Below are 15,418 nucleotides of genomic sequence, written 5' to 3' on the forward strand. Positions count from 1 at the left end.
TCTTTGCTGAGTATAACAGCTACTCTTTTTGACAATATTGATTTTTTAATTTCATTTCTGATGAATTATTAATAATTTGGATCAAGGTGATAGCAAAGACAATTGATTTGTTTTGCTGAGCATCCTGCAAGGTCTGGATTCTTGGTTAGCAAGATGTCGTCCTCTAGGTCTTTAATTCAATTGGAAGATATTCTATACATGGATAGAAAGGGCAAATTATCTAGGGCATTTTAACACCAACTGTTTATATTCCAGATTCAAATGCTGCAATCATAATTGTGAACAGGGTTTCGGAGGTTTATATGTCTTAAATAAGTATCTCTGAACAGATTAGGAGTTGCCGACAGTAAGTTCTTTGCCAAGTTTGGACTGGTGATTTAATTCCATTGTGGTTCATTTTCTTCATCAGTTCAACATTACTAGAACACTACTAATGCTTACTTTAAAGTAATTTCTAATTATTCATAAAATACTTACCAGTTCTACAAAACAGATGAGGGCGAATGGTGGTGATAACCCACAGTTCTCATGTCTCCCCATGGGGACATGAGTTAGGTGAAAATGGTGAATATTTTTTGCGGATACTGAAGCCATAGTCTTACTGCTCTTTCCCTCCTCAGCCTCTACATTTTGCTCACATTGGGAAAATGTAAACAGAGAATTTTCTGCTTCTCACAGATTAGAGGCAAAACTGTCTGGCTCACCCATGGCTGTATAAGGGGACCAAGGGACTCTTTACTGTGGTACTTCATGGAGATGAGCTTAATCCCGGGGGAGCATCAACTTTTCCGTTACTGCGCAGTGCACAACAGTGAGGACTTATTTCAGTTCTTTAGCAAGAGTCATCTCACCTAACTGTTGACATTGATAGTATGAGAAGCAACACTCACACAAGGCTTTCTTTAGAATCAGTGGAGAGAGAAGAGATACATTTAGGACATGACTCATTTGATTTGATTTAGTGTAACAGGATCCATGTTATCAGGACTACATGGATGACATAGGCTTGTTGAGACAAGCAGGAGTTTGAAAAGTCAGTAGAAGAGGGAATTGCCCCAGCATTAAAGGATTTATTTCCCAGAGAGGAACTGATTTCCAGTGAACTTCTGAGGACAGTATGTTGAAACTAAGATGGTGCCATAATTAATTAATTTTCTGTTCTTTACATAACCAAATACTGAAATTGCTTGTCTCGTATTCAATGAGTTTAGATAATTCAAGATTTCTTCCTTTTGCCAATTAAAGATTGATGCTAATGAGTAAATGATTGGAAATCCTTTTGCACAGCATAATAGTAAGAAAAATGATGTATGAGGATCATTTACATTCTGTTAACCACATTGATTTAAATCGAAAATTTTAAAAAAACAGTGACTTTTAGTGACATAATTAATTTTCGCTGTCTGTCATGAAACGCTTAGATGCCCTGTCATTTAATTATAGAGTGCAGTAGTTGGGATGATTATCATGAAATGGATTTTGAATATGTTACTAGGGATAAACAATAAAATCTAAAACATTTTATTTTTTATTTCCAGTGTCCCAGTAAAACATTTGGAGGCTTTGATTCCACCAAAGATCTTCCTGATGAAGTTATAACATTTGCAAGAAGTCATCCAGCCATGTACAATCCAGTATTCCCCATCAACAACCGTCCAATCATGATTAAAACAGATGTGGATTACCAGTTCACACAGATAGTAGTAGATCGGGTAGACGCAGAAGATGGCCAATACGATGTGATGTTCATTGGCACAGGTGAGAAGTCTTGAATCTACCCTGTGTGCTCCTCCAGGCATTATGGAGGCATAGATCAGATAAAATTTTATACTCCAGAAGATAGATCATTGATTTATGTTCCAGTGTACACCTGTGAAAAGTTGGGGCAAGACTCAAAACTGTGTGTGGGGAGGTCTTCGTTACATACAATCGTTGTTACAGGTTCAGGCTGTGGCCTGCGTAGCTTAATTCTTTAGGAGTTTTGCCAGCTGGATTAAGACCAAACCACTCTCTTTTCAACTGCTGTTATTAGGGGATTTTATTAGAAATATCTTGCCTTATTAAACATAATCTAGTATTAAAATGCAAGTTTTGAGGTACCCATTTTGAAGTGCAGCATGAGAAGCATTTAACATGAATGAGGCAAGTATCCAGGTACGGGAAATGTCTTGTGTGCCTTTCAAGTATTTCGAGTATTGCCTTAAGGTGTCCAGCTCTTTAGCCAGAATAGTGCATCATTTTACTTAAGATGAAGATATCTGGCACATGCAAAGTGTTTTAAGAAGACATGGTATTTGAATACAAACGTAATATCCTTTCCAAAGCATTCACAGAATCATACAGCTTGGGCATTTTCTAAAAGTGGAAATAGACATTAAGAAAAGACATTTTTTTCCAAGAAAAGGTAATAATGAGAAATAACTGTAGCCAGAAATTAGGTGATATGCATTTGCCTAAGTTCAGTGGCTTCAGAACTATGCTGATGCAGTTGGTGGATCTGCTTCTTTACCTTTGAAGATATTCCATTAGTTGGCTGGTGTTTCAGGTATGTTGAATAAAAGTATTTTAAACTTCTATTGAACATAATTGCTAGTAATTAGACGTTGGCATCATGAAGTCGAAACACATCAAAACACAGCCTCACTGTTTCTTTTCAGCTTTGGGCCAAAAAATATCTATCTGGCTGTGTGTCTTGTAACAGTCCAATTTTTGACTTGCTTTAAGTGCAGTTCTGGTGCTCCAGACCTGGGGTGAGATTTCCAAAGCCATAAATCATGGAGTCATAGAATCTTTTAGTTTGCAAAAGACCTTTAAGACCGACAAGTCCAACTGTTACCTAGCACTGCCAAGTCCATCACTATACCATGTGCCTGAGCACCACATCTACACATCTTTTAGACACCTCCAGGGATGGTAACTCAACCACATCCCTGGGCAGCCTGTTCCAGTGCCTGACAACCCTTTCCATTAAGAATTTTTTCCTAATATCCAATCTAAACCTCCCCTGGTGCAACTTGAGGCCGTTTCCTCTTGGCCTAACACTTGCTACTTGGGAAAAGAGACCAATACCCTCCATGCTACAACCTCCTTTCAGGTAGTTGTAGAGAGTAAGAAGGTCTCCTCTCAGCCTCCTTTCCTCCAGGCTAAACAGCCTCACTTCCCTCAGCTGCTCCTCATAAGACTTCTGCTCCAGAATGGTTCACTAGCTTCATTGCTCTGAACTCTCTCCAGCACTTCAATGTCTTTCTTGCAGTGAGGGGCCCAAAACTGAGGACAGGGTTCCAGGTGCAGCCTCAGCAGTGCCAAGTACAGGGGAATGATCACTGCCCTGGTCCTGCTGGCCACAATGTTTCCGAAACAAGTCAGGATGCTCTTGACCTTTTTGGTCACCTTGGCACACTCCTGGCTCACATTCAGCCAGTTGTCAACCTACACCCCCAGATCCTTTTCCTCCAGGCAGCTTTCCAGCCACTCTTCCCCAAGCCTGCAGTGTTGCATGAGGTCTCTTTCATGTTGATGCCTGAAATATATTATGAATAAACAGAGCTGATGAAGCTTTGTGTACCAAACACAGTACATGCGTAGCAATTCAGAACATTTACTGCAGGAAATGCAGCTCGGCAGAAAGTGTTCCAGCTCTTTAAAGCTGTGAACTGAGTTATTAGATACCAGTGCTACAATAAGGTCTTGCATAAAACATCGAAAATTAGTTTCATATGATTTTACACTACACATATATTTTCCATCACACATTACAGACTTCAATGCCATCTACAATTGGCAGTGATTTGTGCCTTTCAGTAAGTCTTCTATGACCTGATTCAGCCAGAAAAATGAATTAATGGCAATACTCCCCTTGGCTGCAATGTGAAGGAACAAGCTCTTCTCCATCCAGAATATGATGCTGAACAAACATAAGGAGCTGATTTATGTCTACATCTTGAGCACAAGAGGTGGCATTTATCTCACCAAAGTTTGGCATTCAGTCTAAGAATGATGCCTTGGTTTCTGTAAGGGAGAGAGATAAGTACTCCCAGGGAGAGATTCATTGTACTTTCTTCGAGACTTCTATTAGAGTAAGATGAATAGTTATGCAGAAGTCCCTGCCTGTTTTCTGACAGTACCAGAAGACTTGCTTAAATCCGAGCTATAGCTTTTAGATAGTTATCATTACGTATAGTGGTTCTTATCTAAATTAGTCAGGCAAGGTCTCCTTCTAAAAGAGCCTCAATGATACCTAGCTCTCACCTTTGAGTTGAGAATTTAGGCACTCAATTCTCTAATCCACTAATATTCAGGCGCGTGGTAAGTGCTCTGGATCTCATCCAACATTGCTGATATTTGTGCCCAAGAACTGTAAGAAAAATATTGAAAAGTTATTACTTGCACTTGCCAAGAGATTTTAGCACCAAAAACACAGCTTCGTAAGTGCAGAGTGTTATTTTTTTCTGGAAATATTACTTTTGTCTGTAGGAACTGTTCTTTTTTCCAGCAGGAGGTTATACCCTCATGGGACAAGAACAGGCGCTATATAACACCTGTGCTTGGAGTTGGGGCACAGAAGGTGCTCCTCTGAGCTCACTGTTCTTATTTTGGTTTTCCAAATGAGGGCAGGGCATCTTTCATGCAGGGGGAAAAGAAAAGAGGCAGAACTGAGGCTTCTGCCAGAAAGCTGCACTGAGCCGGCTGGTCAAAGCCAAAGGAACCAGAAACAGATACACAATCAGCATTTACTGCATCTTCCCCAAGCAAAGAACAAACTGGGGAGCAGATTAAGGACTCTAGTCACAGTCCAGTTTCCCGCTTGATGAACTAAACCTATGATAAAGTCAGAATTAAGCTCTCTGGGATATGACTGGATTTTTCTGTGAGGGTCTGTCTCATCAGATTAGATACATTTCTCTGTATTTTCCCACTGCCATTGCAGCAATCTACAGTATTCCCACATGCTTCTGAACTTCAGTACATTGAAGAAACAGTAGTGGTTTTGTTGGTTGTGTTTTTTTTTTTTTTTCCTTTTCCTCGAATAACTGATGATAATTGAACACAGCATAATTAATAGACATCCAGTGTGGTCACATTTTCCTTTCCTGTGGGTGAAATCTTTAGCCGAGCAGTTTCTTTCCCACTGTGATTGTACCAGTCTGTTTCACAATGGAAATAAAATCATATCGGTGTGCTTGAAATTATATCAGAAAAAAACAGGATTTAAGATAAGCACTTAATGCATATCCTGAGTGTCTGATGTTTGGGATCATTTGGCACAGTCAAGGTACATCTGTCAGTAAAGCAAATTAATAACAGTAATCTTATCTTACTGAGCAGAGCCTATTGATCCTAAAGAAGAAGCCTGATTCCATTTGTGTGAAATCGTTTGAAATATGACTCTGTAAAACTTGATCTAGAACTCAGATAAAGCCTCACTTTGGTACCTGTGGCCTGACCAGAGTCGCCATAGTGATTAACACCATGTATCTTTGACCTTAGAGGCTTTCTTGAGCATCAAACAACTGTAATTGTGGCAGGATCCACTTAAAAGTCAGACCATTTTTTTAAAACAACATTATCTAGGGAACTAATGTCTACTCAGTGCCCACTCAGGCTCCACAATTTCCCTTGTGCTATTTTATCAAAAATTCCCTTTTATTTCTAGAATATGGCATTTGAGGGATTGTGACTGAGGACAGTCACAGTCCAACACAGAATACAGTCATGACAGGTTGCAACGTTGTTGTATTTATTAGATCAGAGTTCTCTTTTTTTACCCATACAGGTTTTTTTTTCCTCAAAACCACAGTAATCAAATTATCAGGACAATTAAGGAAATGAACTCATTCATTAAATCACAAATATAACTAACATTGAATTATCTGTTGCTCTGAATTACTCTATTGTAGAAATGTGGATTTTTATTCTTGTTTCAGAGTTTATCTTGCATTTGTTCTGCATTGTTCTCAGTATTTCTTGAATTGAAAATGTTCAATTAGTAGCAGGAACCATAACGAAAACCACTTCCAAAACAATTTATTTATTATACTTCATTAGCTTAATTTGTACATGTAGCTTCCTAAATAAAAAGTCGTGCTTTGCCTTGTTGTTGTCATTGTTTTAAGAAAGAATTGGGGTTTGTTTTTAAAAAAGAATTTATGAACTTGTGACTAATTAAAGAAAACAGTAATGTACATATTTTGTGGAATAAAATCACTTCTTTCTAAACTTCCAAAAATGTGTACTTAGAAACCAACATCTGCTTAAAGGGGAGCAGATGGAAAAAATAAAATCTCAGTTCTACAGGATATTCTAGGATTTCTAGAATATTTTAACCAAAATTAATGTAAAGAAGTTGAAGTACCAGAATTTTCTCATGAAATCAATGGCTGTTAAGTTAGTTGCCTTATAAAAACATTTTCAACCTGTGCAATCTATTTGTTTCAATTTTACACATATTTTCAATAGAGAAGTGATGAGTTGTCATCTGTTTGATCAGAAGTTTCAACTAACATACAAAAATATATATACATATAAAATATTTTTTGGTTTTGTGTCATTGATGTTTAATTCTTGTTTTCAGAATACTGACCTTTACAGTTCTGTTATTTTGAGAATTTTATCCATTTTAAATGCCTTATATTTTCTTAAACTATTACTGCTATAGAATGTGCAACATGAAAAGTCCTCAGGGATGTAATTGTTATTTCTGTGATATATGTGCATGACACTACACTTGGCTGGTTAAAGAGAAGAGTCAAATACAGTGTTTCCATTTCAGAGAATCTGCAGTAATATGTACCAACCTAGAAATGATTCTTTTGTTGTTGTTGTCATTCCCTGAAAATTCTGTGCATGGAAACAAATAAATTACAGATGCAGAAGCTGTAAAACAGAGATGGTCTGAAGTCTCAACCATATTCATAAAACCAAAGGCTGTAGCTCTGGAATTTCAGGTGTTGGCCTTGTTCACGTCAAAGCTAATTGCAAAACTCCAAGAATGTAAATGGATATAGTATTAAAATGCTAGCACATACCTATTTCTAAACCAAAGATACAAGTTGTATTGCTTTTTACCCCTCAGCAAAGACCAGTATCTAACACACAGAAATACAGATGCCTTAAGGGGCTTATACATCTTAGGTACTTTGTTTGACACAGGGAAGATCATCTGTGCTTAAGAGATCTAACAGCTTCATCTGTCTAACGACAGTTGTCCAGATGTTTTTATATCCATACTGAGCCTTCTGACAGCATCTTCACTGCACTTTAAGAATGACAAACATCACATCCAAAATGGACAATAAAACGTGCCTACGTAAATTTAGTGCATTTCCTTTCTCAATAACCGAAACATCTGTCATTTTATACTGTCACTTAAATAGTATTTCAGTCCTTTTAATTCTTTAATAACTCTACAGTATTTATCTTCTTTGTTGCATTTTGATAATTGAAAGACTTCAGTGAAATGTCCTACTGAAATTCAGTGTTTTTCTAGGTTATTTTAAATAGCAGTTGGTATTTTGAATGATGAGTGTTCAGAGGTATGTAGCTTCACAATCTTTATATGTGAAATAATTACATACTACAAGAAACTCTGGCTGCTCTGAAACTGAAGTATGCATCTTAAGCACCTGAATTTTCTTTTCTTCCTTTTCAAGATATTGGAACAGTTCTTAAAGTGGTTTCAATTCCTAAGGAGACTTGGCATGAATTAGAGGAAGTCTTGCTGGAAGAAATGACAGTCTTTCGGGTAAGTGTGGCTAAATTACAAGTGTCAGGTTGTAGATTTCTCTGTGGACAGCTGCAAACTAAACTTCTTGCAGTCTAGCCAAGGAATAGCCTGGCATACCCCTCTAATTAGCTTGTCATTTAGAGACCCAGACACTAGTCAAAATAAACCTTGAAACTTTCAGTGCTAGCTGGAGGTTAATGATAAAAGAAACAGCATTCTGGGCTCTTGTTTTGTAGTTTAAAAAGCAAATGAGTATATCTGAATCTTAAAGATATTACGAGCTGTACTTAAATATGTATCCATGCAACTCTGGGAATAATGCCTGTCTGTTTTCTCCCACAGAGATATGCAATACCCAGATTTTATAGTTGCACTAGCCCTTAACACTATTCAGACTATCAGCATAATGTAACTAGGAAGATACTTTAAGAAAAACAGTGATTTGCACAGATTTCTTATACCTAATAGCCTGAGAAACAAAGAAAGTGTTTACATTTTCAAAAGTGACTTTAGAGTCTTATATTCATGGTTTGACACAAGACACCACAAACGCCCTCTAATCTTTAGCACTTTTTTGTGAAAATCAATCTCCCAATTTTCCCATCTGAGCCACGTGAAAAATAAGGCATCCCATAGGCTCTTCTGCAAGTTGAGACTGAGTAAACCTTTCAAACACTTTCCAGACAGAACCCAGGGATGTCTCGTGTTTTGTACACAACAACGAATCATTTACATTCCCTGCGTTATTCTTTTTGTCAGTACCGTTTTATGGTAGTATTTCACAGGCTTCAGGCTTTTGGGGGTTGATACCTTGCTGGGAGCAGGAGGTTAAGCTGAGAGCGTGAAGCTGATGCTGGTGTGCTCAGAGAGCCCCACGTCGCGTGGTCTCACTCCAGATATGCTGCCAAGGACTGTGCTCCGGACCTGCCATAGGGGCCCAGCCACCATGTCCTCATCATTCGCAGTTGCCAACCCTTTACCTTTGGTTTCTGAACAGACACAACATATCAAAACAGAGCTTGTATATATTTTTATTATTATTTTCATTTTTTTTTTTCTTATGGGCAATCTTGCCTTTGTTGGTACCAATCTTGCACAGAAACCACTGTTTTGAGTGCAAGGTACCCGTGAAAAATGGGTGTGTCTGCTTCTGCAACCCATGCTTTTTTTAAGGCAGAAATGTGGGTTTTTATTTTTCTTTTTTTTAAACAGAAAAATAAAGTAATAACTATAAGGAGAAAATGAGACAAGTAATTTGTGAATCCCAGCTTTTTTTCTTTTTTATACAGCGAAAGTCGTTACATTAATGCAAGGTAATTTGGCAATTGTTGATAATGTATGAGTCTCTTCGCTAAATCAAGTAGAAGCTAAAGGAGATCAGAGAAATATAAAAGTGAAAAAAGGAAAATAAATGGAGTGAAAGTTTTGCTTCAGAAAGGCTTTACAAAAGTAGAATGGTTAATTGCAAATTCAAATCTGGTATTTTAATTTACATGTGTATTTATTCATTGCACAAAAGCATTTTGTTGTTCTGATTTACCTGAAAGCTCATTTATCTCCTTTGGAATGTGTTTAAGCCTTAAAGAGGTCATTAATGTACTTCAGTGGAATAAGGAGAATTTGTGTGCATAAGATATGGATCTTTCAATAGGGAATTTGCAATAGATTTTACATGTACCTTAACCAAATGTAAGTTTTCTTTAGTTACTTAAGAGTCTACCTACATCATAAACAATGCATTTTGGTGCTTAAACTAATGTGCTGAATACAATGCTTTTCATTTATAATTCCATGAAACTGAAAGTCTTCCATATCGCTTACATTGATAAAAAATGCCTCTCTTAACCCCATTTGTGCAATATTTCTCTGAACATCTGAACAAACAAACTAATGAGTTCAATTTACATTTGAATGTTAAACTTAATTGATGCTTTCTAATATAAGGTCTATTAACCCATTTGTAAAGGCAAGTCCACATGTTTAACATCCACTGACCCATATCAAATTCTCTCAGGATATGCAAGTTGAAAGCTACACAAATGTAAAAGCTTAATAAGGACTTTATTAATGGACATAACCAAAAGTATGATGACTGGGATCAATGGCAGATTTTTGGATGGAATAAAGTTCATAAAGAATTGACTTGCACACTTTATAATCATATTATGCCACTTTTACTCGCAGGTTTAAAATCTATTCAAGCAGCTGGGCCTGAAAGGTGTAACAGTCTTAATCAGATCTAAACATACTTACTCTGTTAAATATTTCCTACAGTTGCTCATGTAAGAAAGTAGATATTGTTTTGACACCTGTGTGCTACAGATAAGTATAACTAAAAGTGGACTTAGCTAGGAGAACAATAACTCTCCTAGTGACCCATTTGGTTGATTAAATAATAGGTATTCCAGTGTGCAGAAAAAACTCTTGACAGTTTTAATTCTGTGTTTTGCAAATAGGACTAACTTTTCTGTACGTTAATATGTTTGAGGTTAAGGCTTTTTCATATGAATAAAATTTTGCAGGAATGGGTTTTTCACTTTGGTGTGGTTAAAATGTGTTGCTGATTTCAGTGTTAACACCTTTAATATATATTATCTATGTATTTTGATAGTCGTTACTTTCATATTACCTGAGAGGTTATTTAAATGTAGTTTTAATGTGAAGTGTAGAAATTAATGTGAAGGTGTGAAACTAGTAACAAAATGATCACAATGAAACTGTAATAATCATGGACAATGATATGTCTACAATCAGTAGCAATCAAAAATACACCTGGATATGTACAGCCACTCTATTTCACTTACCACTAGACACTGACCACTAGACATCTGAAAAAGACAACAAGAAGCACTATTACTGAGGAGTATTTAGTTTAATTTCAGGATTTCTAGGTTGAGTAAATAACATTCTAGCAGGATTTTTATGTTTCTAAAGCTTATTTTGTAATTTCACTTTTTTTTTTTTCTTTTTTCCCTAGGAACCCACTGTTATTTCAGCAATGAAGATTTCCACAAAGCAGGTACTATGTGCACAAACTTTAAATCACTTTTAAATATTTATTGGTCTCTGTCTTCTAGAGACAGTAACTTGGCAGTCAGTAGAGACATTAATTACAGCAGCAGCATCCCATCCCTTTATATAAACATCAGTAGTTTCTCAGGAAAATGTGACATACAAAGGAGGAAGGAAAAGCCTAGTTTGTGTTACTTAATGGTAAGGTGGAAGCTAAACACAAACTATCCAGCTGTCTGGAGGCTCTCTAGAAAAAAAATTCCACACGATGGAGTATTTTTATGATAGAGAAGCTACTCAAAAGGAGTGGCCAAACTTGGTCCCTTGCTTTAATGGGACTAGTTCTAGTCTCTGTAGGAACAGCCTAGTACAAAGTGCAGATAGTGGACGCAAGGACTGGAAACGTGTCATCCAATGCCCATTCCATTCCTGGGTGTGCACCATTCAGCTTTAACAAAGAGGATAGATCTGATTTAGTCCAAATTTTCCATGGCCTTCTAGTTCAGTGACATGGGTAGGATATGGGTTCCAGACTCCAGAATTTACATTTCCTATTTTCTGTTGAGTGTACTAATAACTAGCTTCTTCAAGAAAATACATAGATTATAGCCTTCATCTTAGACCAGACCATAGCTAAAATAACCTGGACCCCTTGAGAGATGGAGGTAAAGCTTTGTCTGATTCACAGTAACGGTGATTCCTACATTTCTGAGTAAACACAGTCAATTATTAGAAGGCTTCTGTGTGTAGCAGCTAATGAGTTATGTAGCTGTGCAAACAACTTTGGATTGCAGTCTGGGAGCGAAATAGGTATTAGGGGTTTATCTTCCAGTCCTGCCTCAGAAATCCAAGACATAAAATTTAGTGTGAAATTTAACATAATAAAACTTTTTTTTTTTTTCCCTTTTTCATATTTGGGTTGTTTCGGAGCCTAATTTGGTAAATACAAGCGGCCTGTTCACACTCATTAATTTTTCTTTAACATCATTGTGTGTAAACAGGAGATTTGGTGTTACTTCCAGGGCTGGATGCTCTAAAAATTGTGTGTGTTATAAATAAGATCTAGTTAATTCATGTACCTCACTCTATACATGATTAAACAGAAGCTGAATTCATTCTGTAATGGACAGAGCCCTATATAACACTTGAAACGTTGCATATTTAGCTCAGAATTCACTGTATTTAGGGAAGTTGTCTGAAAACATTCATGTATTTGACAGAGAACATTTTGTTTGGGGATACTCTTCTAACATAGTTTACCACCTAAAACCACGATGATGGCAGGGCAAAAAAATGTACTGTTGAATACTGGGATATATAAAAACAAACTTGTCAAGTTGTATATATGTTCACATTATATCAAAATGCTCTGCTTCGGATTATTTTTACATTCCCCTAAAGCAGCCAATCGTATTTGATAACGGACCATGCATTTTCATACAACTTCTTCTCCAAAATATCTTTAGTTATTCAGGAGAGATTACAATTTTTCCTGAGTCTTTTGAAAACAAATTGACACTGCTAAAATCGTCTAAAGCTAAAAAAGAGCATAAAACAGAAGTTATTGAGGCAGAGTTAAGCTCATGAAAAATCAACCAGCCCCAGGCTAAAAATGACAAACTCATGATACAGTATGACAAGCTTTTGGCACTGTGTCTCTATCAAATAAGAATATGGCAACATGTTTCCATTTTATATTTATGATTTTTAAATACTGTAGTTTTATAACTCAAACACTTTACTCATTGTGTTCTGATAGGCAGGGCGACTTTCTTATAAACAGCACGATAATTCTATGCATTGTAAAAAGCCAGAGCATGAAATGTAAACAGTAAAACCAGCATGTCCTACAGAATAACTTTAAAGCAATCACTTCATTTTATTTTTTCACTAGCAATTCTTTCATCCAATTATAAAAACATAGTACAGGGAGTTTCTGCTTATCTTTGAGTATTTTACTACATTAGTTGTGCAAAGCTACCTCTTTTGCCATCACACCAATATGACATGTTATAAACGACACTTCTTTCTAAAGACCAAAATCTACCAATTCTTCAGGAGTAGAACTTAGCTTAAGTTTTAAATTATGTAAAACTCTAAGGCTCCCATGTTTCTCTAAGTGTGAATTCAGTCCTTGAACAGGAGTGACTTGGAGCAAAGAAATGTAGCCATTACATACAAGACTAAGCCTTGATACAGTCTTTCTCAACTCTGCTGTCTTTAACCCACAGGAATTATATTTTCTCACTGAAGTTACGGATTCCTCCTAATTGTGTTCAGAGCCCTGGCGTTGTCTCACCTTATCACTTAGACAATTTATGCAGGGTTAGGAACAGAGACAAACCTGGAGAGGGCAGCATCCTAGGGACACCCTACCACCCTGAAGCTGCTTAAATTCCCAGCTCTCTGGGAGCCAGGCTTGCAGGGAGCTCCTGGCCGCCTCTTGTCCCTGAGACTTGTCAGAGGGGTCTCCAGAATTTTCCCCTTCATTTAAAAAAGTGGAAACAGGCAAAAAAAGTCAGGCCTGGCTTTCAATCAAAGGTGACTTTTTGTGGAGCAAGCTCTCATCTTTATCTCAGGGTCAAGTTTGTGATCCTCTGTTTCAAAAAGCCATTGGATTTCTGGTAAGATGGGAAAAAAAAAAGGAGATCCTTGGCTGATATAGGCCAACTCCTTGTCTGGTGAACTGCTATGAAGAGCTTTTGTTTTTTCTCCATAAGATTCTCAATCAAAGGAAAGGCAGAGACCTTCAGAAAGACCTTAGTGGCTACTTTTACAGTGTTTTTCACAAAGTACTGAGTTATATTCAGAGATCATAATTTCTGTCCCTAGTTTGCATATGTTAATAGAAAGGACTAACTCAAAATGCATGTGCCACTTAAACAGCCCCCTGAACTATTCTGCATCAGTTACTTTTCAATTAAAAAAATCAGACAGGATTTGAACCTCATGGTCTCTAAAGTTCCTTAGAAATTCTGCTTAAGTTGGGGTTTTTTAAGGATTATATTTTTTCATCTCTCTCTCTTTTTAATTGCAAATGGAAAATTCTCAGTTATCTCTTTCTTTGACTTCTGGGGAGAGACTGTGTTTTGGGCAGCGCTGTGGGCAAACGAAAAAAAATGGATTGCTTAAAATGTTAGTCTCCTCAGTTTTTCTAGAATTCTGATACTTCTGTAAGAATTTTTAGAAGACAACTCCTCCCCACGTCCCCTCCCAGTCTGATCTGATAATCAGCTGATTTATTAAATTAACAGCCTCTCAGGAGAGATTCTTTGCCCAAAAGGCAGTTTGACTGTGCATGGCAAAGTACGGTCAGACCTTTGATGCAAATCATTCTGTTACTATTTTCTGAATTTCTTACTGCCTGAATTTATAGATTATTAGTGTCCAGAATAATGATCACCAGCTGGAGACTAAAACCATGATCAGAAGAGGAGCAAACAGGGTTGCAGCCTTCAGGCTGTGCAGCACCTGAAACACATGCTGCAGTTCACTGACTGAATTTATGAATTTATGAACAAGAAACTGAGTATTTAAGGAACCCTATTTTGGCCTCTCTTCTTTTTTTTTTTTTTTCTTTTTTTCTCCTATGTTTCTGGTCATTCTTTAATTCTAAAGACATTTATTAGAAATGAGGGAGGGACTTTTGATGAAATGAAATTGGTTACAGAGGCATATAGGAAACCATTACACCATTCTTCTTTATTTTCTCATGTGCATTCTCTGGGTTGTTTTTTATATCAGTTGCACCACACGTTGCTACATGCTTATATATATTAATGCCCCAATTACATACAACTCAGATCAATACCATCTGGACATTTAAGATACTTAACTGAAGCTCTAATTTGACCTATGCTGCCTCCATAATCAGTAAAGAGAAAAAGCATCCCTTGAGAGATGTTTAGGTCACCTAAGATTTGAATTGCTGTTCTTTTTACTACAGAACGTAGCCCTAAGCTGGGTACTTGATTAAGTGACTTAAGTTACAGAGAATCAACTTATCATGTCTGCTGCCTGTCGTCTGCTTCTCAAGGATACAGCACTAACTGGGGACCAGTATGTACAGTTAAGGCTTTGTGTAGAGCTCTGCGTGGTCAGAGATTTTTACCCAGAGAATGTGAGTTTACTATAATAGATGGAAGCAGCTGCTTAGAAAGGGCTTAGTTTTCAATTTACCAGTGAATTTTCCTTTGGGTGCTTTCCTTGCCATGTTTTCCTTGGGAAAATACTGCTGTTTATATAAATGCACGGGATGTTTCTGTTACAATTAATATGTCTGTATAAACTGCCAAGCTGCTGTCTCTGAAAGAATTTAAGGCAACACCTTTTATGAGTGTTTTTGGGTTTTCTGTCTCCTGGTATCCAGTACTTTATCATTTCTAGTAGGCAGGTGACCTCAGCCACCTTCCATCCCCAAATTCCCTGGAAATGGTACCTCTGGGACATCACGATGCAGAAGATGAAGAATTTCGATAACATTTCTTGATGTCCTATTTTTCATGCCAGTCTTCTGCTTTTTAAGAAAGAAAAATAAATACAAACTTGCATTTTCTTTGTGGGACTGCTTGAAGTGAGACCTGAAAAAGAAATGTGTTAACGGATCCACCATGGCTTCTGGGTGACAAAGTTTAAGCTTCTGATAGCAAACTGGCTGTCAGTGTTTCCAAAACAGAAGGATTA

General features: G+C 37.0%; 1 protein-coding gene across 2 annotated transcripts in view; it reads left to right on the forward strand.

The window, feature by feature from the left end:
* SEMA3A (semaphorin 3A) overlaps positions 1–15,418 on the forward strand; it is a 200,762-nt gene that overhangs the window by 168,784 nt on the left and 16,560 nt on the right. For both annotated transcript variants that reach the window (XM_065629465.1, XM_065629474.1), the window contains 3 exons: positions 1,539–1,758; positions 7,650–7,741; positions 10,701–10,742. In XM_065629465.1, coding sequence (XP_065485537.1) covers positions 1,539–1,758; positions 7,650–7,741; positions 10,701–10,742 — 354 coding nt within the window. The remainder of the gene's footprint in view (positions 1–1,538; positions 1,759–7,649; positions 7,742–10,700; positions 10,743–15,418) is intronic.

Source organism: Caloenas nicobarica, chromosome 1 (assembly GCF_036013445.1).
Source record: "Caloenas nicobarica isolate bCalNic1 chromosome 1, bCalNic1.hap1, whole genome shotgun sequence".
Classification (NCBI taxonomy): Eukaryota; Metazoa; Chordata; class Aves; order Columbiformes; family Columbidae; genus Caloenas; species Caloenas nicobarica.